A 24,710-nucleotide genomic window follows, 5' to 3' on the forward strand; every position below is an offset into this window, starting at 1 on the left:
CATAACAGTGTAGTCCGGGTACAAGGACACCCGCTGGTTCTCATAGTGTATTTGAGACAGTTCCCTCCCCTTCTGCAGCAGAGTGTCTCTCTGAAGTTCAGAATCTTGACTATCAGTGAGTGGGGTTGGGCTCCTGCTGTCGGTCTACCAGGTGGAATCCTATGCGCCCTCTCTACACAGAAAAAGTCAGATAAGCCCTCTTGGGCCACGTGGTCCCTGAACCATCGTTCTATGAATCTGGTGGCATCCGATCCCTCGCAGCGCTCCGGCAGGCCTATGACGCGGATGTTATTGCGTCGGGCCCTCCCTTCTGCGTCGTCCACCCTCACCTGCAGTCCAGTGACTTGTTTTTGGAGTTGCGCAAGCTGTTTTCCATGTTCCTTGTGCTGTGGCAGCAGCTCCGTCAGTGCAAGTTTGTTATCTTTAACAACAGTGGCGAATTTGCTATGGTCGGCCTTGAGTAGGGTGAACTCCGTTGTTGGGGAGCCAAGTTGCTGTTCTATGGCCTTCCTCGAGTCTCGCACTTCCCTCAGTATAAGGTCCAGTTTGTCCGGGGGGCCTCCATGTTAGTAGGCTGGATGCTGTTTGTCATTTGTGAAGTAGGCTCCCTGTCCTCAGTCACCTGGGTGTCCATAGAGCCGGCATTCGGCACCTTTCCCCTGGGGCGCCCAATTGCAGGCGCACAGCTAGCAACACGGTCTCAAGACTGCTCTTGTCCATGCTACCACTAGGATAGCTGGTCTATAAGGTTGACTTTACAACCAATCACCATAAGGGTTGTTTGTACTGATGCAAGGTGTACACTAGAATTAGTGACCTCATATATCAGGCCAACTTCTCACACCAACTCTATTCTCTTTCTACACTGTTCGAAAAATATAGGGGGACTATTGCAAAGGTGCCGATCCTTTAGTCGGACTCTGGCACACATAGGTTACTACGACGTGCTTTCCTCTTGATGTCGGTAAAATCATGCAACAGTCCTTGTTCTTCGTTGCAGCCCCCTCTGGCATACAGATTCACTGATTTTACTCCGTAAACATGGGCGACAGCTGTCTCGGAACAACAGTAATGCAATCTTCACAGCAGATCCTTCTGGCATAGGTGGTCACAGACTTTACCCTGCACATGGGTGAAGGCCTGATCAGCCTGACAACAATGCAGTCTTTACGGTGGTCCTCTCTGGCATACATGGTCGCGACTTTACTCTGCACACAGGTAGCGGCCAGATCGATGCAGCAGCCACCGCCTCACACCTTGTAACGGTGGTCCACTCCCAAAGATTCCCTAATGGACCGCCCTCCCAGCAAGCGATCGCCTCTACCTCACAGGGCACAGTGTTCTTGGCAAGCAGGCAGGGCGGGTGGTCTTGGATTTTGCTGGGTGATATGCCCTCACTAATCTAAGAGACTGGCACTATAGTCTCCAGTCCTTGCATAGCTTTTCTTTCTCGACATACAGCCTGACTGGATGCTTGGCAGGTGACAATTTTGGGGTCTTGAGCTACCTTTCTTATAATCCATTTCCAGACACATAATGTAATTTAGTGCCTGAGTCTTTGAAGTTTGCTCTGGGGGCTTGCTTCGTTTTGAAGTGCCCACTCCTCTACTATTCCTCTAGAATGTAACCTGTCTCAGCTGGAGGGACTTGTACCTTGATCTAAGAATATTTGATTTATGTTACCACTCACATTCACACAAACACTGCGCAGCACTAACTTGATGTAGGCCAGTGGTGAGTCAAGCACACAGCAGTAGAAATTTACATGAGTGGGTCTGTATGCCTCCCTTGAATGACATAGGTTAAAAGTCCTGTTCACGCCTACTGATCACTATACGGTATAATGCCACCACCGCACTCCTGCTGCTTAACTCTTGGTAAAGGCAGTCACCTTTCACCATCATGTCGGTAGCCCTTTGGGCACACCTCCTATTCCAACAACACCACAATCTGTGAGACCGGTCTATGTCATGGCACACATGCATGATACCCCTTTGCCCATGACAACAAAAATCAGCATTAGGATATCAGCTGTGGCACTCAGGTCGGGAGTACATCTCCTTCACCACATGAGTGAGTTTTTTTTTGGTTAATATCTGTTTAAGTACAAACAAATAAAAAATTATACATGGCGAAGAGAGAAAGGGGGGCAGGACCAGTTTTTCAAGATTCAAAACACTTATGCGATGAGGGCATAGCAAATGTCCAAAACGTAGGGGACAATGTTCAAAACAAAGTTCTCACCAAGCCGAGAGGGAAAGGCATGTGGGGGGCCAAAAGACAGAGGCCGAGCTAGAGTTTCATTGTCCAGCAATGGGGGGATACAACAACTCAATATAGCAATCATACAGTTGGTCAAGGCCCTCAAGGTCTGGTGAAAGCGAGAACCCCCGCCCCTGTGAAAAATACAAATCGTATTGCGACAGCACCAATATACATTGCGGCAGATAACATAAGAATCGTCGTAGAACAGGAAAGAAAGAAAAAAGGAAAAAAGGCTGAGAAAGTAGAAGAGGGAGAAGGTGTGGACGGAGAGAAAAAGAGAAACAGTGAAGAACACAGCTCCCAAAGGGGTGAAGAAGAGGAAAGAGGACAGAATCGGATGCGTCTGAGGAGTGAGGAGTGAGGAAGAGGGGGGAGAGGTCAAGGCTCAAAGTGGAGGCCGGCATTGGCAAGGCCCGAAGGAGCCACCCAGGAGGTCAATCAAGTTACTCCGGGGAGGCTGGTCTCGTGCCACGAGAGAAGGGTACCAGGGGGTTGTCAAACAGCTGTAGAGCTCGCAGTCTAGGGGGCATCAAGCGAGAGTGTTTGGTTTTAGTGAGGTGGTGTATAAGTGAGTGCCAGATGGGGTCAAAGCGCGTGTCCGTGTGAGTGAGACGGACCGTAAGCAGTTCTAGTGAACGGACATCCCACTGCCGGAGGACCCACGCAGCTATGGGCGGGGGGTGGGGCCACTTCCAGCAAGAGGCAATGGACTGTCATGCTTCCCCCAATAGGTGCAGAATGAGATGCCAGTTTGCCGAGGTCATGGCCTTCAGCGTGCCAGGGCGAATGTCCAGGAGTGCCAGGGATGGGATAGCAGGGACCGGGAAACCCACCACTCCTTGATATGGCTGAGGACCTCCTTCCAGAACACTGTGAGTTCCGAGCAAGACCACCAAATGTGCAGTAAGTCCCCTCTATCAGCCTGGCAACGCCAGCAAATCGGAGGAGTGTTCAGGAACATCTGGTGGAGACGAGCAGGAGTATAATACCATCGGGTGATTAGTTTATAGGCAGAATCGCTCTGGGGAATGCTACGGTACACCTTGGGAATGTCCTTCCACACACGATCCCATTACTCCGGGGAGATGTCAGCTGCCAGCTCAGATGCCCAACGCGTTTGGTAGCCATGGAGTGGGAGTTGCCCAGAGTGTTGAAGGACAGAGTAGGTTTTGGAGATGAGGCCCCTAGACCCGTCGAATCTACGAACCAGTCTCGAAAGGGGTGAGCCGCCGATTCACCTCCTGGGAACATGCTGGAGAGGACAGCCAATGACGCAGTTGACAATACTGCAAGCGCTACTTATCAGTAAGGTGGAAGAATCGTCTACACTGATCAAAGGAACGAAGGGAAAAACCCTGAAAAAAATCCTGGAGGACACGCCGACCCTCTATGGTCCATGCCTCAAAGGCCTGAGGCCGAAGAGCGGGAGGGAACGCAGGATTGTGTGTCAGCAGGGTGTTGGGGGAGGGGAAGGTCGTAAGTCCCCTGGGGAGCGCCAGCCTATCCCAAATCTCCAAGACCGTTCTCGTTGGAGTCGCTAGGAAGGCACTGCGAGGATGTGCCTCATGCGAGAGCCAGGCTAGATCCCACAGTGGTCTACAGGCCACCGCACGGTCCATGTGGAACCAGTGTTTCTCAATTTCAAGAACGATCCATTCCAATATAAAACGGAGGTGGCAAGCCCAGTAATATTCCAATAAATTGGGATAGGTCAGACCCCCTGAGATCTGGGAAGCATGAGTATTTCATGGGAGAAACTGGGGCGCTACTTCCCCCAGATGAACCTGGTAAGATCGCGTTGCAAAGCCTGGATATCCACGTGCGAGATAGGAGTAGGCAGGGAGTGGAACAAATAAAGAATTTTAGGAAGAAGGGATATTTTGACAGCGTAAAGGTGGCCCAGCCACGCCAGGGGGAGACCTTCCCATCGCATTTCTTCACGGATAGCGTTTCGGAGTCTAGGCCAGTTAGCTGAGGACCAAGAAGCGAGCGTAGGAGTCAGGTCCAAGCCCAAATAGCGAATAGGCTCATCAGTCCAGTGTACCGGGAGGAGGTCTCGCAGCCACTGGACCTCCGAGGCCGAAAGTGTGAGTTTGAGAGCATGGGTGTGACTTTGCCAGATTGATCCGATAGCCTGAAGCGATCTCAAAGGACCTCAAAAGTGCAGCCACTGCGGGTAGAGAAGTCAATGGGGAATTCATGGCCAGAAGCAGATCATCGGCAAAGAGGGAAGCCTTATGTTCAGTTCCCCCATACGGATACCCTGTATAGCAGGATTACGGCGTATAGCTATAGCTAAGGTCTCGACGATGAGCGTGAATAATAAAGGAGAAAACGGGCATCCCTGGCGAGTGCCTCGTGGATAGAGATAGGAGCAGTAGTAGAGCCGTTGAAACAAATACGAGTGGTAGGTTTCGCATAGGGGGCCATCAATTTAGAGATAAAACCAGGTCCCAGGCCAACCCTCTGAAGGACTGCCCGGAGGAAGCTCCAGTCCATGCGATCGAACGCCTTCTCGGCGTCAAGGGAAACCAGGCAGGGGGGGATATCTCCGATGCGCGATTATTCCACCAAGTGTGCAATCCGCCGAATGTTGACCCCACCTAATCTGGGTCGATAAGGCCCGGAAGATGGGGCTCCAAATGGTTTGCCAAGATTTTGGTAAATAACTTAGCGTCAGTATTTAACAGGGCAGTGGGGCGGAAAGAAGCCACTAGGGTTGGATCCTTGCCAAGCTTGGAGATAAGTACAATTTCCGCTTCATTCATCATCAGACAGAGGCCCGTATGTTCCGTGAAACTGGAGCAGATGGTCCCGCATTTGCGGGTAGAAGACCCGATAGAAAGCAACCGGCAGGCCTTCGGGCCCGGTGTTTTGCCCGTCGGAAGCTGCTTCAATGCCTTGGCAATTACCTCATGAGAGGTAGGCTTATCAAGCAATTCCTTAAAGTAGGGATCGATAGGGTTACCAAGGACATGAATCGAGGAATGCCTCGATCGCCTCCGATAGGCAGGGGTCATGGGCGTAAAGATCCGTATAAAAGGCCATTAAAGTTCGAATCTTATCTGTTTCTGTGACAGGCCAGGAGCCATCAGGACATTTAAGCTTCACTATATGAAAACGGGCAGTCTTGACCAGCAGGCGACGTGCTAAGCATGCTCCGACCTTATCCCCACCCACGTAAAAGTTTTGTTTAAGGTTTACAAGGAGCCGTTCGGCCTTATTAGTGCGCTGTAGACGGAGTTGACTGTGTCGAACAGCCAGGCGGTGCTTGTTAGCAAGGGAAGGACAGGCGTGGTCCTCGTGTTCCAGGTCCTTAATATCTCGGGAGAGGGTGGCTTCCACCAACTGGACCTCCCGGGACCATGCAATAGAGATGGATGTGATCACCCCCCGAACAGTGGCTTTGAAGGCGTCCCAACGGACATCCTCGGACGTATCCTCAAGGGAATTTGCTATAAAGAAGGAGTGAATCTCCCTACGAACGTCCGCTACATCTACCGGGTCCCGGAGGGCTTGGGGAGGGGCAGTCGCCACCGAGGGAGGGGGGGTCTCCACGGGCAGTGGGAGATTGAAGTGCGTGGTCGTAAATAGAAATGTCCGAAATGTCCGCCGTGCACAGGACGTGGGCCAGAGAGAGTGATAGGAAGAAATAATCTATTTGTGAATAGTAACGGTGAACGTGAGAGAAAAAAGAATAGTCCTGAGAGTCCGGGTGCAGGTATCTCCAGGCATCAACGAAACCGAGGTCAGTAATGGCATTCTTCAACTGTGCTGACATAGCCCCAGCCACATGGTGCGCCTGCGTAGTACGATCCCGCTCAGGGTCCCAGACCAAGTAAAAGTCGCCTCTGAGGACGACAGGGGTAGAAAGGGAACTTAGCAATGTTCCCAGGTGCTGACAAGAGCCCCGACCCCAAACTATGACAATCTTAAGATACCTCCCACCTTCATCAGCCATACATTGGGGGGACGCAGCATGCCAGCCGGGCTTGAAGAGAATTGCCACACCACCAGTCTTGGATGAGGAGCAGGCCCAGAATTGGGTGGGGTATTTGCGGTGGGACATGAGGCGAGTGTCAGAGGAAAGCAAATGGGTCTCCTGCAGGAAAACCACATCATGGTCATGTTGAAGCAGATAGCGCCAAACCTGCCAACGCTTGTTAGGAGAGTTGAGCCCTTTCACATTAAGGGAGAGGAAAGTGACAGTGTGTGTCATGGTGTGGAAGAGGAAGGACAGCGCATCCCTGTAGCATCAGCAAGTCGCCGAACCCGGCAAATCCAGAGCTGAGCTAGGTGCATCCCAGGAAAGCTAAAGGAGACAGACCCCAGGACTGGGAAACAAACAGCCCCCCAGGATCGCGCAGGGAAGGGGGAGCAACCTGTTGACGAGAAAAGTGGCAAAGAGAATGAAGAAAACGCAAGGGCAAGGAGCCAATCGGCCCTACAGAATGACCAATATCTCCGCCCCACATTCCCCAAGTAGCACCACATCTCGGCCTCTGAGGAAGACGCATCCGAAAAGAATCGGAAAGAGGGGGAGCGAATGAGAAGAAAAAGAAAGGAGAGAAAGAATAAAGAAAAAACAGTCAATGTAGAGTCTATGAAGAATAGCCCGGGCTCCCGAAGGCGGGCCATTTCGGAGAATTCACTCCCCTATAGGACTCTGTAGAGGGAGGGGGGGGGGGGGGGCGGCAGGCACACACGAGGTGGAGAGTACCCGTCCGCAGCCTCCTGTGTATCAGTGAAGAGGTAAGCATACAGCAATCCAGCCACCAGGCTCAAGCTGGAAGGCCTCCAAGACTAGGAGCAAGGGGAGAACACAGCCAGGGTCATCTTAAAGCAAGAGGCAATTAGTTTGTGAGAGACGGGTAGGCACTCAAGAAACAAACTTGATTGATAGCATCCTGCTTGGCTTGAGACGAGTCAAGTTCCCTTGAGAGACGTCTGGAACGAGGAGGAAGAACGGTTGACCATTCCAGCCGGAGATGGCCCGCATGTCGTGCATGAGAGGACAGGAAATCATCACTGTCAGAGTCAGTAGGAAGATGGAGGAAGCACCGTGCCTCCTGCATGGAGCGGACAATCCGCCGTCTACCCTCCCAGGTAAACATCAAAGCGAAGGGGTGGCCCCATTGGTATTTAATCCCAAGGTCTCGTAATTTGTCCGTCACAGGTTTGAACTCTTTCCTCCGGCGAAGCGTAGAAGGTGCAAGGTCGTGATAAATTTGTATATAGAGCCCATTGTAGGAGACGACTGGAGCTCCCTGCACCTTTCCGAGGATGTCTTCTTTGTCCGCCAAAAAGTGGACACGCTTGATGTCCGGCACAAAGTTAGGGCGATTGTGGGGGCCAGGTACCCGATGTGCCCTATCAAGCATGGACGGCCTCACCCTCGCGGATAGCATGAAGAAGATCCGCCGTGTATGATAGGATGTCTGTTCCTTGCATTCCCAACGGGACACCTCGGATGCGGAGGTTGTGCCACCGACTGCGGTTTTCCAGGTCCTCCTGTTTCATCTGTAGGGTGATATTTTGGTCCTCCAGTTCAGCCACCTTTTTCCAGAGACCATCGATGTCCTCCGTCCTGGCATCCATTGTTCGTTCAAGGCCATCCACAGTCCATCTCTGTGACTTCCCTGCGGATGTCCTGCAATCCAGTCTTCAGGTCCTGGCTAAGGGAGCCAATTTCAGTCTTGATCTCCTGTAAGAAGGATGACATAAAGGCCTGGGTGATGGGCCCCCCAGAGGTGGCTGACCCAGAAGACGCCAACGAGGCAGTGGGATCCTCCTGCGTGTGAGTGAGCAATTTGGACCACATGGAGGTCAACGGATTATCACGGGAGGCCGCAGCATCAGTCTCGTTGGTGTCCCTATTCTTAGGAGGCATGGCTGCAAAGATCAAGGACGTAAGGGACTCTGTGCAGGGAAAACTAGAGCACCTCAGCCGGTGGTAGAGCCCGGGGGGGGTGCAGCAGAGGAGCAGAGAGTAACCCAGCGCCAAGACAGTGCGTCCCTTAACTCACAGGTGGAGGGTATGGACCAAGGGCTCCCAAGTGTGTGGGATTGTCGGGAGTCAAAGAGACATAGGCAGGCGCATTTGTGCAGGCGACTGAGGAATGAGCAGTCAGTAACAACCCAGGGCCAGCGCACCCACCAGAAGGAGAGGTCCCACACAGGTTGGGACCACGGCCCCGTTGTGTTAATGAGCTCTCTGACCCAGGGCCGATCCAAGAAGGCCAGGAGGGGGCATGCAAAAGGCGAAGGGGCAGAGAAAGTCACTGGAATCCCTCTAAAGGTCCTGCAGGCAGTGCGGCCCCCACTAGCGCAGAGCAGCCACCCCCAGTGTCCAAGAGGTGTTCAGAGGCCCCACAGAGCGAAAGTGCGACAGTCCAGGGCGTGGAGGTCAGAAGGGCCGAGTCAGGCGGCGGTGGTAGAGTCCCTCAGTGTGAGCTCTCCCCCGGAGCACTCCTCAGAGCCAGGACCGTGAAGAAGGAGCAGGAGTGGCAAAGCAGGGGCCAGAAAGTCACAGGCTTCCAGGGGAGACAAAATGGCGGTCCCAGCTTCGGAGAGCCAGATGGTGCTCAGCCGACCCAGACGCCCACCCTGGAGTGTTCCCCCGTCCCGGTACCTCCAGCTTCAGGGCGATCCAGTTTAAAGCGCTGCTCTCTCGCGATACAGGGGGGGAGGGCCGTATGTCCTCACAGCCAGGTGCCCCGGGTAGCAGTGGGGCCGATGGTCGCATCCGCAAGCGCTGAGATCTCAAGGGGCCACCAGTCCCAGCTCGGGGCCCTGAGTAGGTCGAGGGACGCCAGGGTGCTCAGGCTCATCTCGTCGTCATCTCTGCCACTCTGCAACAGCCGGGAAAGCTGCGATGCATCTCTTGGAGTGTTGCCGCGGCCGGCGCACAAGATGGCGACTGGAGCAGGACTGGTCGTTATCTTGGCTAATATGAATCCTCCCGAATGGTCTCAGCAGCATCGGGTGACTCCAGGGAGCCAGTCTGCAAGGCGGGCCCGGTGACCAGGGGATAAGCAGTTACGGGAGGCACCGGAGCGGAGACTCAGTGAAACACTTCTCACTCCATGCGCGCCCATGCCACGCCCGAGTGATTTTTTTCATCTAGTTAATAATTGCATTTTAATAACATAAATAGTTAAATTTAAAAGGCACATTTTAGCAGCATAAATAGTCAATATACCTGTTCTACATTTACACAACACCATGTCCCAAATGACTCGCCTGCCCCCTAGCTTCGTTGTCCTCTCTAGGTGAAACTGAAACTCCTTGGGAGGAGCAAATTAATCTTTTTAGGGTATCTTGGGGAGGAGGGGGTTTTGAGGGGGTGAATGATTGGTTTACAATAGGAAACGGGTACCTTTTTGCATTAGTTAGGAAAAGACCGCTTAAGAGATCATTGCACCCTTTCAGAGATTTCTAATGGCAGATTCCTCACCTTGTGAATTTTCACCATTCGCCAGCCTGGATCCATAAACTTTGAAGCAATTCCTTCAAGTGTTGGTAGGGTGGCGTTGTGTGGCTCCGTTTCGTCTCCATCCTACCTCTGATGTGACGTCGGGACCCCCATGTATATATGTGCCATCTCAGTGTCCTGTCAGTACCTTTCTTTCCACACCTTTTAATCGGAAGCCAGGCAGTGCGATCTTTTGACAGACTTTTTTTCCTCAGGAAACTATTTTTCCCTTGTAAATACTCTCATAGCGTGCAGGTATGGCCCCTAAAATTTTAAACCGTTTCGGGACTGTAACCATCAGATGTTGGTTACGGACACACACACTGTCTCCCTCTAGTGCCTCAGCACCTCACGCAACACGTGTTCTTGTTGTATGAGGATGAACTAGAAATAAATCCGTGACTGCAAAGTCAAAGTCGCCATTGCCGAACTCCATAAATAGTCACTGATGCAGTCGTGGTCAAAGTTGAAGGTGTGGACACCCTCCATCTCCTGTGACTGATGCACATCAAGATTGTAGGGTTCGATAAGTTTAGAAAACAACATAAGAAACACAAGAAATCCACACGACTCCCCGCACTGTTCTGAGTCGCGGGGTACTTCCAGGCTATGGAGCTGCTCCATGGAACTCCTGTAGGGCTTCTGTTTTACCTTCTCCCTCAGCCAACAGACACAAAGACAAATTGTCAGCTAAAAAAGGCAGCAGACAAAATCTTGGGTCCCCTACCGAATCCCACTGGGGCACCTCTAGGGCCCGCAAATTCGGGGAGGCTGCAAGTAGAAAGACCAGGGGTAGATGCTTTTCTTATGCCGACCGCACCACTTGATCTTTATCCGAGGTCAGCCTTTTCCTCAAGCGCTGTGCAGGCGGCTGCAGCCCGGGCGCAAAGTCGAACACCGTGTATGGCACTGAGACCAATGCCACTGGCCGGAGCCCCTGCAGTGACGTTACCAATGTTGGGCCTGGATCCGATAATTTTATTGTACTCTGAAACAAGCCATATGCCATTAAACTTTTTCCGACCCAGAAAACCAGTTTTATCACCAGGATGATTAAGTGGAGGATTTGTATGAAGAAAGCAACGTTTCTGAGGACTTACAAGATGGCTACTGAAGAATCTGCTTCCTTTGCCACTGTCATTAGGAGGACAGCGGAAGTTCTAGACATAACATTACCTATGCATGAGATGACAGCTAGTGCTTACATAGGTCCTAACCCTGCAGCTATCACTGAAGAGTCTGTTGCCTTTTAATGAGGTTTTTATTGATGTACAGATTGGCACCTAGTATCTCGCCCAACGTTAAACAGGTGTCAAGACGGCACAGACCTCCTCGCCGGGGACTCTGACTTTTTGCTCTAGCTCCCTATCTCGGAGAGCCCCAATTCATTCCCTACCACACCACCTGACAGGGAATCCAAGGGGATGCAAAATTTTGCAGAGTGCGTATCGTTGAATACTATACTATACTTGCCTTGCTATCCGTTAACATCTTGTGCCTTTTGGGATGGTGTTTGCACACCTTGTGGGACAGGGTGGTGGAAATCTTGCCAAATGTCCTGAAGGAGGCCAGACAAAACCAACAATGTCTGATCCTAAACTGTCAAAATACTGGAAAATACACTACATCTTTCGTCCTGGACACAACCTCCTGGGAAGATCAGTCGGGACAAGTGTTGTGTTTAGGCACCATGCCTGGATCCGCTCCTTGGGCTTTTTCATCAGATGTGCAGCAGCACCTCATGGACATGCCCTTTGATGGCTCAAAACTTTTCAAAGTGACGGCTGAGTCGACCCTCAATAAATTTCAAGAGAGCTAGGTCACTGCTCACTCTCTGGACATAGCTCAGTCTGCTCAGCAATTTCCCGAACAACAATGCCTCTTTCAAGGGTTTCGGTAGGGGATATTAGCAGAGGCAGCACCAACAGGGGCCTCAGAAGTAACTGCTCTCAAAGCCCTTTCAAGGTGGAGGTTGGGGCTGATTTCCAGTTGTCAGGTCCCCAAGGGTGATGCACTAAACCGACCTCCCTCCTTCCTTTCCCCCTCTAAGTAGACGCCACAAAACAGCCTTAAATTATCCTTGGTGGCACACGATCACCTGGTAGGAGGTTGGGTCACCTTTCACCTCCCCAGATGTCAGAGCATCACATCAGACCAATGGGTGCTCTAGATAGTGGAACACAAATACTCCCTACCCTATCCCTATCCTTCCTGTCCTATCCCACGGGCATGCCACCCACGCCGCTACACCTCCCACACGAATACGTGTCCAGAGAATAGAGAGGGAGCTGGCATCATAGATTGGGACTGGTTGCTACTCCTGTTATTTTCTGATGCTGAAAAGAACGGAGGCATTTGTTAGGTAATCGCCCTCTGAACATCTTCCCATGGAAGGACAAGTTCAAAATGCTCATCCTGGCCTAGTCCTATCTGCCCTGGATCCAGAAGAGTGGATGGTAGAGCTGGACTTGCATGACGCATACTTCCGCATTCCCGCCCTGCAGACCCACAGGCATAACCAATGGTTTCAGGTAGACCACAAGCTCTTCCTGTTCTTTGTGCCACCCTTTGGCCTTAACAGGGCACTTCAAGTGTCCACAAAGGTGATGGTGGTGGTTGCAGCTCTTCTGAAGAGGTTGGGAATGTAAGTCTTCTCATATTTCGATGACTACTAAAGGCGGGCTCGCCCCTAACAGTCATAAGCCACCTACATACGAGCTGTTGACATCAGTGAGTTTCTCCATCCATTTGTCAGTCACGGCGGCTACCCTTCATTAGAGTCATCCTAGACAATGTGCTTTTCTGAGCCATCCCTCCACCTCAGCGAATCCAGGGCATTCAGGTTATGATTCTGATATTTCAACCTTTGACCTGGGTCTCAGGGTAAGTGCCTCTAAAGCTTCCGGGCCTTTTGGCTTCCTGCATCCTTCTTGTAGACCATGCCAGGTGGCACATGCGGGCTCTTCAGTAGGATGGGAAGTATCAGTAGGATGGGAAGTATCTGTGAGTGGGCTCAGCACCAAGGACACCTCTCAGACTCTATCCAGGTGTCGAAGGAGTCTGTGAAAAATATAACTTGGTGGCTACTCTACCCCAGTTTGACCAGTGACCGGCCCCTCTCCCTAGCCCACCCAGAGCTATCTGTCTTGACAGATGGGGATGTCATCTGGAAGAGTTGGAGATCAAAGGACTCTGGTCTCCGGGGGAAACTTGCCTCCACATCAACTTTGCTGGAGTTGCGAGTGATTTGCTTGCCACTGAAACTGTTCCTCCTGGATAACGGGTGCAGGGACTCACGGACAAAACAGTTGCTAAGTGGTTTTGCAACAAGTAGGGCAGCTTGGGTCATGGGTTCTCTGTTAGGAGGCTCTGCGCCACTGGAAGTGGCTGATTGCCCAGCATTCTTCCTGATAGCCCAGTACCTGGCAGGATCTTAAACTAGTAAATCATGAAAGGCTGTTTCACTCTATGGTTTCACAGGGCATCTTCCAGCTAAGTGTAGAACCCTGACTTGATCTATTTCCCACCACACAGAATGTGCAGTGTCAAAAGGTTTGCACGTTGGAGTTCCCGAGACAGTCCTCCCTTAGAGATGCCTTTTTACCAACATTGAGGGCCAGGACTCCTGTACGCCATTCCACCTCTCCCTTTCATGCACAGTACTCAAGTAGCTCAAGAGAGACTGGGCCTAATTCATTATAGGGGGTCCCGGATTGGGTGAGGAGTGTGTGGTACCTGGAACTTCTGGCCATCAGCATATTTGCCCCCCAATTGGCTGGCCCCTCGGCAGAACCTCCTGTTACAATAGCAGGGCAAAGTCTTGCACCCAAACCTCTACAATTTACACCCCTTAAAAGATTTAAGCTTTTACTTAGATTGTACTGATGAACATTGAGTGGACAAATCAACTTTTTGTGGTGTTCTCTGTAGCAATGAAAGGGGGAAGGCTGTGCAAAAGTGGACCTTGTTGAGTTGGGTAGTCTTCTGCATTAAGCTCTGCTAAACACTGACCAATAAATAGCCCTGGGGTCCATTTCACCAGGGCTACCACTGTGTAGGCATGACGTGTGCCTGTTCTTTAGCTGTCAGGCTGCAATGTGAGCTCACAAAGCACTATTGCCTCTTGACAACCAGGTCTGGCAGACATTGCACTTTGTCCTCTCGATCCTACAAGACTTTATGGTCTGCGCCCACACCACAGATTCTCGACCTTGGGGAGGTACTGCTTTCCTATCTATTCTAAGGTGAAGAATCTGCAGTTAGAAATATCCATCAGAAGAACAAGCTACTTACTTTCGGTCATGGCTCTTTCTGGTAGATTCTCTATTTAACTACAGATTTATCACTGTCTTCCCACTTCAATGGTTTTGTGAAGTGGCCTTTTTTTAATATCTAAAAAGTTCCCAATATGTTCTCGGTACAAAGTTGTCTACACTCGGGGTCTGAGTATGCAGAAAGTGAAAACACAAAAAACTGATGTCAGCATTCAGTGGTGGCGATTATATGTAGCTACAGTCCCTCAAGTCAGGAGCCGTATGGAGCCAGCACAGAGCTGAGTAATGCTAAATAGTGGTGCATTGTAGCACTGCTGCAAAGTTCTTCCGAACCAGTCTGGTACCTGAGGAATATTCTAAGATTAGCAATCTTCGCTTGAATAGAATATCCTCCAGAAGGAGCATAACCGAAGGCAATTAACTTATTTGTTTGGAATTTTATGTTTTAGACCTGAAGTCGATTGGATTGGAGCTTTGTACCCTACAGCCGCTCTGATGAGTATAATGAATAAACTACACTTAAACTTATGCTCTTGATTGAACGTCCCTTTCATTTAAGCACTTTGGAACATAACTACTTAAGATGACCTGAGTGGTCCCTGGTACAGTGATGCATTAGAAAGTTAATGTACTATGAAATACTGAAGATTCCTGAAAGTGGTAGGAAGTATACAGGAAGGTTACTGGCTATGAAATAGTAACCCAATGAGCAGGATAGTGCCTTACAAAACTGAAGTTGTGCCCAGCATTATTTGCATTATTTGATCCAGAAATATGTTGAGATATTAGTTAACAAATATGTCCTGACCCTTGGGTCTCTTAATTCCTCGAGGTTTATAAATGTCAACATAGTACCCTCAAGCACTATTTTCTAACTTCAGCCTAATAAATAAAAATATTGAAATGTTTTACATATGTAATCCTATTTAATGTGTTTTTTTTACAGAGCTTGTTTATTTTTGAAAACCTAATAGACCTACGTCACTGCTACACCTTTCCTGTGGAGGTCGAGGTGAGTACAGACATTTTCAATATCTGCTTACCTATGTGTTGTCACTCAGAAATGACAACCTATTTGTAGTTGGAATCGTTGTTTTAAGTTTCCTTCTTGTGTGTGCCGGTATTGCTCTTGAATTATTGCTGCCACCTTTACAATGGATTCAAGACCCCTTCACATTTTCCCATAAGGTATTTTTTCTCTTTCTTGACATTTGACTCCCTGGTTACAAAGTCTTGTCCCCGGAAACATATTTTGTGGACTTAATTTTTTTCAGTGTTATAGATGGGGCAATTTTCCAGTTATATGAACTAGTGTGCTGTAGACAGTGTTTTTCTTGTTAAGCCACAACCTCTGGTATATATTGGAACAGACCTGCCTACAACTATTCTACAGATGTTACTGGAATAGCCACAAGTATTCTATTACTAGCAAGCAGTAACTTTGTCAGTTTTCCCTGTTTGCACCGTTGGAACTAGAAACTGTAAAAAAAATTCTTCTGCTTTAGTTTCCCCTTTTTAAAGTGTGTTAGTGGCAAGTTTAGCTGTCTATAAACGTTTATGTAATTAATTAATAACATTATACACGGAGAAGGATATTGGGTAAGCCCTGTCATCCATTCCTTGATGAAAGGGTCATTGACATTTTAGATAAGCCCAATTGGGAGTTGTGTGTCGATCCAGGTTATCGTAGATGTATCATATCCTCCTTACTGTTGTGCAGCTGTTTGATTGGTTTTTAGTGGTATTTGTTTGTCTATAAAGGGGCATAATCTGCCTTTCCCCTCTAACTATTCCTCCCTGCTAAGGCTGTGGAAGAACCCTGTCGCATGCAAACTTGCCAGCTCAAGTTAATTCAGAACCTAGAGAGTGACAGCAGGTGGTAAGCACTATAAGGCTAATAATATTTCCTAAGTGCTTTCAAGGGGAAGCCACATTAAAAGAAGGTTTCCTGCACTAAAAGCAAACATTTCAGCATGAGGAACATACACTTACTTGAGGTATGCTTAAGCTAAGTATATAAGTACTCTATAATACGTCTCAGGTCTTATTTTTTAATAAAATCATTTTTTCTGGGTGTGAAAGGATGCTCTATTAAAATACGGAAAGAAGCCTAAATTAAAAAACAAAACAAATAATTTTGTTATAAAATGAAATTTACTGATATCATAGTACGATGATATGCAACACTGGTCTCCAGCTTTTTCTGTAGTAAGAGCATCTTATGTTAAATGAAAATCATTCCAAGCTGCTAATATTATAAGTGATGTAATAGTGACTGTAACCGACAAGATCACATTATATAAAATATTGCCAGTAATGATCACCTCAGTTCATCAAGCAAGGCTTCCAGCAGTAATTTAGAAAAGGGTTTATCAATGTGGAATGCCTCTATGTGGGAAATAAATAAAGGCTGCAGCTGCAAGGCTGCTGAAATAAAGGTAATGATAGTAGTAAGATTCCCCAACACCACATGATTTATCACTCAAATATCAGTTTAAATATATTTTGGCAATTCAACCATTTTTCTCCAACTGTGCGGGATCCCCAACCATATGAATTTAGCACAATTGATCTCAAAACCGGACACCAATGAGGAACATACTGAAAAGATGACACAGGAAGCGTAGAAATCCTTATGTAGTTTTAATAAGAAGTACAGCAAGGGACCACCAGCTCAAACTGCAGCTCAGCTCCAACTGCCAAAGCCCCAGTCTGCTAACCTTCTCCCAGTTCATGTCATCACATATGGAATGTGAGGACACATTCCAACAATAGAAGATGAAAGGAAGAAAGGACAGAAAAGGAAAAGAAGGTGTAGAGGAACAGGAATAAAGTAGACCATAACACATCTCCTTCCCATAAAATGGAAGTAGAATCTGCAAAATATTTTCTTTTTAAACCATAGATGATATTGCAAGGAACAAAATATACAAAAATAGGTCAGAACGTCAAGAATTGTAAACCCAATTGCGACTTTCATGTAAATCTAAGACATATGATAGTCACTGTGCCAATTCGGTTTACATCTAAACCTCCTGTGAGTGCTAGAACTAGGAACAGATGAAGAAACATCATTATAAACAGAGCTGGAATCAGAATCACCCATTTGGTCAGAGTAATCTGTATTGAACCCAGGTTGCCATTTAACTAACCTGGACATGCTCTATACTTCACCTGAATCTAAAACAACTACATTTCTCTTGACTTCCTTGATAGTGAAAGGCCCCATATACCGTGATTGACCCTTCCTCAACAGACCAGGATTTCTGATTAACACCTCATCATCCCCAACGCTCCAATGTTTCAGGAGAGAGGAATTTTTCTGATCAAACCTGCGTTTGTACTCTTCTTTTTTTTTTTTATTTAACAATCAAAATCTTTATTGGTATTGTTGGTCATACAGCTCAACCACTGCCTACATCCCTTCGGGCCGGCAGGGCCAAAGTAACAGTGCTAGGTGGCATGTGGGGGGCAAAATACACAGCAAGCCGCCTACAACCCTATATGGGGCCGGCCACGTCAGGGGGGCAGCGGCAACGACACAAGGTGACTTAGATCTCGTTTTTTTGTTAGGTTTTCTTTTGAAACAAACATATAACAGAGACAGAACTAGGGAAGGGGAAACCACAATCCTTGAAGTGTGTGCCAGGGTACGTGCGCCGAGATAGGTCGTGTTAGTATACGCCGCGGAGATGAAGACTGGGGGCGGGTCGGGGACGTCGTTGCTTGTGCAATCATGTTGTGTCTAACCTGGTGGGTTTACTCTCCGCCTCAGCGCTAGGGGGCGCACCCGGCCAGTGCGATAGGATGAATGTGATCCATTGGGTGTTGTGGTCAGAGTATCAGAGTTCGTGGGAGCTATTACCTTCCAAAACCGGGTTGGAGGGGGTGGATGGGGGGGGGGGGGGGGGGTTTACCTGGGCGGCGACAGTGGTGCCACGTGCGATCCTGTGGGAGGCCAGGCTTGGGTGAACTGAAAGAGTAGTTGGGTCCATTCCATTGCTAGTGGGTACTTTCTCCGTCCCCGCGCCTCCTCCTCCCTGATTGCTTCCTCCTCCGCTGCTGCCCATTTCCTCACCGCCCCCGCCTCTCCAGTTGGCCCCTGGGAGTCTCGCCATTTCATGGCTATGGCCCGTTTAGCTAGCAACAGTTTGAGGGAAGCAAAGCGGGTGCGGGCTTTGAGTGGTTTAGGTTTGCGGAACAATCCCAGGGCCACCTCCTCCCAGGACTGCAGGTCTGGGAGCTTAGTTATCGCAGCGATCGATGTGAGGACGGCCGTCCAATACCGACCCAATGACGGGCAGCTCCAGAACATATGCTGGAGCCGGGCATCCGGAGATCGGCAACGGGGGCACAAGATAGGTACATCCGGATAAATATGTTGCAGGCGCGCCGAGGTTTGATACGCACCTGCGTTTGTTCTCTTCTTGATAGTTTCTTCGTCTAAACACAGTCTGCTCATTCAACTTCAGATCATTCACATTCAACTTCAACCATGCAGGACTCAACTTGTCATGAGGTTTCCTACCTCTAAGAATTGAAAAAGGAGAAAGAGAAGTAAACCAATTACGAGTATTCCGGTGAGCCCACCATGTCTCTCTGAGGATTCTCTTAAGAGAGATCTAGTCTGCAAAGCTCTTTGAGCACAGCACTTGACCAACTTGTTCATGCTTTCAGCAAGACCATTGGCCTGCGGTGAGTACAAAGCCGTTCTGAAATGGATGATAGATAGCTCCTTCAAGAAGATATTAATTTCATGGGAGACAAATTGCACCCCATTGTCAGTGATGAGATATTTTGGAACACCTTCTCTGGAAAATTCCTCTGAAAGAAATTCAATAACCGTCCTTGAATTAACAATAGGCACACATTTAGTGACCACCCACTTAGAGGTATAGTCCACCACCAACAACAACACATAGCGTTCATCACGAGCAAACAATTCAAAACGGCCCATCAAAATCTAAACCCAACTTAGACCACGGCTCAGAGAGAACTTCCACAGGTGAAAGAGGTGTAGCACGAGTCTTTTTGCTTTTGTCACTGTTGGCACACTCCCAGCAGTCTTTAACAACCTCCTCCACCTGTCGATCCATGGTCGGCCACCAGTACCACTCACGTACCCTAGCCTTGGTCAAATTCCTTCCCAAGTGCACTTCATGAGCCAAGTTGATAATCTTACCCCTAAGACCTTGAGGTATTACACGATCACCTCTCAAAAGTTTCTCATCAAAAACACACAACTCATCCTTAACACTAAGGAAAGGTTTCAAGGATTCCGATATCTCCTTGTCTGGAGGCCAACCCTTAACAGAGTATTCCTTGAGCAATTCTAAATCATTGTCCCCATGAGAAGTAAAGGACCACTCCTCAGAATTGACAGCAGACTCATGCACCCATGCCACAAGGGAGTTTTCCACCTCAACACCAGAATGTTGTAAGGGTAACCTCGAAAGACAGTCAGCAATCGCATTATTCGATCCTTGAACATACTCAACTACAAAATTGAATTCAACTAATCCTTCCATCCAGTGCTTTATCCTGGGTGAAACATTATCCACTTCTCTGCAAGTGAAAATTTGGCACAAAGGGCGATGATCAGTTCTGACAACTATTGGTATACCCCAAAGGTAGAACTTAAAGTGGCGAATAGCCCAGAAAACCGCCAACACCTCTCGCTCAATCACAGAATAACGCTCTTCAGCACCCTTGAGCGAACGAGAGGCAAAGGCAACAACCCTGGACTCTCCATCCACAATTTGCGAGAGAACCGCCCCTAATCCCAACATACTGGCATCAGTGGACAGTATTGTTTTCTTACAAGCATCAAAATGTCCCAGAGTGGGCATGCAACCAATCATGATTCTAATAGAATTGAAAGCATGAGAACAATCATCAGACCATGAAAATTGTGTGTCCTTTTTGAGTAATAACCTGAGGGGAGAAGAAACACAAGCAAAATTCGGGACAAACTTAGAACAAAACTCCGCGAGCCCCAGAAATGATCGCACTTGGTCTTTGTTGATAGGTACAGGAGCCTTCATAATGCTCTCAGCAAGATCCAATTTAGGACTGATCCCCTCAGCAGAGATAATATATCCTAAATAACTCACGGAAGACACACTAAACTTGCATTTCTCCTTCTTGATAACAAGTCCAGCTTCCTGGAGCCGCAACAATACCTTCCACAGATGTTTGTCATGTTCTTGTTGATCCCTCCAATAAACAAGAATATCATCCTGAAAAATGAGGACCTTGGCTAATCCCTCAAGGACTTTATTCATGACTCTCTGAAAACAAGCTGCAGCGGAAGCTAGGCCGAAAGGCATACAAATAAATCTGAAGGCCCCCAGAGGTGTTGCAAATGATGTTAAATGCCTAGAGTCCGGATGAAGTTGAATTTGGTGGTATGCGGAAGATAAATCCATGACACTAAAGCATTTAGCATCCTTGATGAGTGCAAGAGTTTCAGAAATGTTTGGTAAAGGCTGCCTATCAACCCAAATATGTTTGTTCAAACCACGTAAGTCCACACCATCCTTGGGTGCTAAAACGATGGGGGCCAACCATTCCGAACACTCAATCTCCTCAATGACCCCCGTAAGTAACAATTTCTTGAGCTCTTGATTTAAGGGCTCCATCATCATGTGGGGCACATTCCTAACCTTGGAAACAAAAGGTTGGGCATTGTGTTTCAAAATGATCTTATGTTCAAAACTTTTGAGTAACCCGAACTCATCACTGAAAACCTTAGGGAAAGAAGAACTTATATCACTGGATAACAAACCAGGAGACAAAAGCAATACTTTCTCAGGGGAATTGGGGTTCAAAGTGATTCCCATATCTCTCTGGTGTCTCCAACCGAGAAGATTATCACCTCTCTTTGCCAAATAGACTTTCCCAAAAGTCTCCCTGTCCTTGAATTTAATTTTCCTGACAACATAACCTAAAACTTCGATTCTGACACCACCATACCCGACTGGGTTGATATCTGGAGGGAATAGTTCAACCCTGTCTAGACCAATAGCAGCGTCCCAATTAGCGTCACCAACCATTGTGTAAGGTGAGCCAGAATCAGCCAAAACAGGAAATTGTACACCACCTATCAATACATCACACACAGGCATGTCCAAATCACTTTGCCACTGGATTCAAGCAAGCCTGCCTGAAGACGGCTGAAATGCCAGAAACCGGTCCTAGGAAGCTTGTTTCCGGTCCAGGGAAGACATGGCTTGGCAGTTCGGGCTGGACTGTTCCCATGAGGCACAGGGTCAGACTGATTTGCATATGGCCATGTCTGAACTGGGGTGGCAGAGTGGGCTAAAGAACGGTGATGGATTAAACCCAGATCAGTTGACTGGGGGTGAGTGCTTGCAATGTTCAACACTCCGTCCATCATTTCCTTTGGTTTTGCTTTGTTCGCAATAAGTTGGCAGGGTATGCTCAGACGTGAGTCCCTTGCACACTTTGCCACTGGATTCAAGCAAGCCTGGCTGAAGACGGCTGAAATGCCAGAAACCGGTCCTAGGAAGCTTGTTTCCGGTCCAGGGAAGACATGGCTTGGCAGTTCGGGCTGGACTGTTCCCATGAGGCACAGGGTCAGACTGATTTGCATATGGCCATGTCTGAACTGGAGTGGCGGAGTGGGCTAAAGAACGGTGATGGATTAAACCCAGATCAGTTGACTGGGGGTGAGTGCTTGCAATGTTCAACACTCTGCCCATCATTTCCTTTGGTTTTGCTATGTCCAAATCATCAGCATCTACAATTCCATCCCCTTTGAGACTACAAACAATTTCCTTTTCCTCTTCAACATACCGCACCATCTGATTACCATTAAACCGACACACCCGTGCGTAATGACCTCTCTTCCCACATTTATTACAAATCACAGACCTAGCAAAACAGTTGGAACTATTGGGTAAATGTTTCTCACTTCCACACCTGAAACATTTAAAACCAGGTCTGATGCTCTTGAACCCGCTTTGTTCAGAATCAGAGATCTTGTACTTATAATTAGTTTGCTCTAAATCATGAAACCTTTTATCTTTCTCACTAGAATTTCCTTTAGACATTCCCTTACTTTCTTTAGAATAGTCTTTTTTGGAATCATTTTTTTTGACTTCATGAACTGCTTTCTCTTCAACTAAAACATCACTGCCTTTCTCAGGTTTCATCTCACGCACCCACATATTAGTGTTTTCCATGCCTTCCACAATTGCAAGAGTCTCTTTGAGATCAGGATTTTTGGCAAGGAGCTTTTGCTGCACTTTCACGTCATTCGTACATCTGACTATTTGATCTCGCACCAAGGAATCAGTAAGTTGCTCGAACTCACAAGTACGAGCCAACGTCTTCAAAGTAGCTACATAGCTGCTAATCTTTTCATGTTTACCTTGTACCCTACTGAAGAATTTATGGCGTTCCAAAACTACATTGATCTTAGACCCAAAATGTTTCTCAAGCATCATAATGGACATGTCATAAACATTCTCAGGCTCACCTTCCCCACGCCCAAGAACAATCTCATCCAAACTGTCATAGGACTGTCTGCCCTCAACACCCAAATTATGCAGTAATGTGGCTTGTTTCCGCACCGCTGAAAACTTTTCCCCCCCAATAGCCAATAGATAGGAATCAAAAAGGGGCTTCCATCTTTTCCACGGTAAGGTGGAATCTCCCGATTCAGAAAGAAACTGTGATGGTTGCGACATGCCAGTAGAAGCCATAATAATGTAGGTATAAAATGATCCTAATTACAACATATTATAGTTATAGCACAATAATGGCATAAAATTGGAGGAAGAAATGAATTAGATGAAGGGAAGAATAAATAAATAAACATAAAAAAACATACAATTTACAGTGAGTAAACAATCCTAGTCTCTTAGAATGAATTGTCGTGATGAGGCAAGTGAGCGAATCACTGATACACTCCCAGTGAACAGTACCTGAAAAGATGATGTATTGAAAACTGCGAACCAATACTGCACCCCACACACACCAAACAAATAATTAAAAAAATGGAACTATCCTTGACGTTTATGCTGAAATTCAGTAGTTCGCCATATATGAGCATGTCTTGAGGAAAAGCTTGCACATCGTCGAGCATGCGCCTGAAGAGGAAAACTGAAGAGCGTCTTGAATGTACTTCACATCAATGTAAATGTAAACACTGTACTCACAAGAAGACTCACAATAAATTCACAGAGCTGGGAACTCCTTTTGTATCAAAGATGTGACACGCAATAATTCTCGCTGTGCGTGCCAGCACAGTGAAAAGGTGAGTAATTTCACTCAAAACCCCAATCCAAAATGGATGCCAAAAGTACGTGAGTAGGCGTGCTGACGTCCAGCAGGGAGTCTCACAGATGACGAAATCAGATCGGCAGTGCAGCGCACACAGTGCGTATCCTGTTACGTGCCCTTGGTCGCTGAGTCAGGAAGAAGATTCCATTGCGTCATCACTCTGAGGAGAAGAACGAAGGATGAACCTCTCTCGCACCAACGGTTCCCACAACGTGAAGGAACAGACCGAGTACGGTAAGATGACTTTAACTGAAACTTCCCTCACTTTGAAGACGCATTGATGGACATTAAGGTTGAGGCACGGCAGGACACAGCAGAACAGCGCGAAATCTCCTTTCTGTTGAATGGCAAGTAATGGGGATAACGAGTAACGTTTCCAATAAAGTCAAAATGTTGAGAGTTCACAAACCGGAAAACAGGTTCACAGGGTACTCCAGTTATCGCAAAACGAAGAAGGATTAATTTAATCCCAATCTGTAAATAGATCCAACCCGGGTTCGATGGGGAAGCTGATGGTCCTGAATTCCTGTCCCCACGCAGGAACAACTCGTCGCCAGTGAAAAGATGACACAGGAAGCATAGAAATCCTTATGTAGTTTTAATAAGAAGTACAGCAAGGGACCACCAGCTCAAACTGCAGCCCAGCTCCAACTGCCAAAGCCCCAGTCTGCTAACCTTCTCCCAGTTCATATCATCACATATGGAATGTAAGGACACATTCCAACAATAGAAGATGAAAGGAAGAAAGGACAGAAAAGGAAAAGAAGGTGTAGAGGAACAGGAATAAAGTAGACCATAACACATACATGTACTTGAGGTATGCTTAAGCTAAGTATATAAGTACTCTATAATATGTCTCGGGTCTTATTTTTTAATAAAATAATTTTTTCTGGGTGTGAAATGATGCTCTATTAAAATACGGAAAGAAACCCAAATTAAAAAACAAAACAAATAATTTTGTTATAAAACGAAATTTACTGGTATCATAGTACGATGATATGCAACACTGGTCTCCAGCTTTTTCTGTAGTAAGAGCATCTTATGTTAAATGAAAATCATTCCAAGCTGCTAATATTATAAGTGATGTAATAGTGACTGTAACCGACAAGATTACATTATATAAAAGATTGCCAGTAATGATCACCTCAGTTCATCAAGCAAGACTGCCAGCAGTAATTTAGAAAAGGGTTTATCAATGTGGAATGCCTCTATGTGGGAAATAAATAAAAGCCGCAGCTGCAAGGCTGCTGAAATCAAGGTAATGATAGTAGTAAGATTCCCCAACACCACATGATTTATCACTCAAATATCAGTTTAAATATATTTTGGAAATTCAACCATTTTTCTCCAACTGTGTGGGATCCCCAACCATATGAATTTAGCACAAT

General features: G+C 47.5%; 1 protein-coding gene across 3 annotated transcripts in view; it reads left to right on the plus strand.

The window, feature by feature from the left end:
- The window catches only part of PRKDC (protein kinase, DNA-activated, catalytic subunit), a 2,754,228-nt gene that overhangs the window by 1,089,141 nt on the left and 1,640,377 nt on the right, over positions 1–24,710 (plus strand). For all 3 annotated transcript variants that reach the window (XM_085605657.1, XM_085605658.1, XM_085605659.1), the window contains one exon: positions 14,960–15,025. In XM_085605657.1, the coding sequence (XP_085461783.1) occupies positions 14,960–15,025 (66 nt within the window). The remainder of the gene's footprint in view (positions 1–14,959; positions 15,026–24,710) is intronic.

This window comes from Triturus cristatus, chromosome 5_1, assembly GCF_964204655.1.
Source record: "Triturus cristatus chromosome 5_1, aTriCri1.1, whole genome shotgun sequence".
Taxonomy (NCBI): Eukaryota; Metazoa; Chordata; class Amphibia; order Caudata; family Salamandridae; genus Triturus; species Triturus cristatus.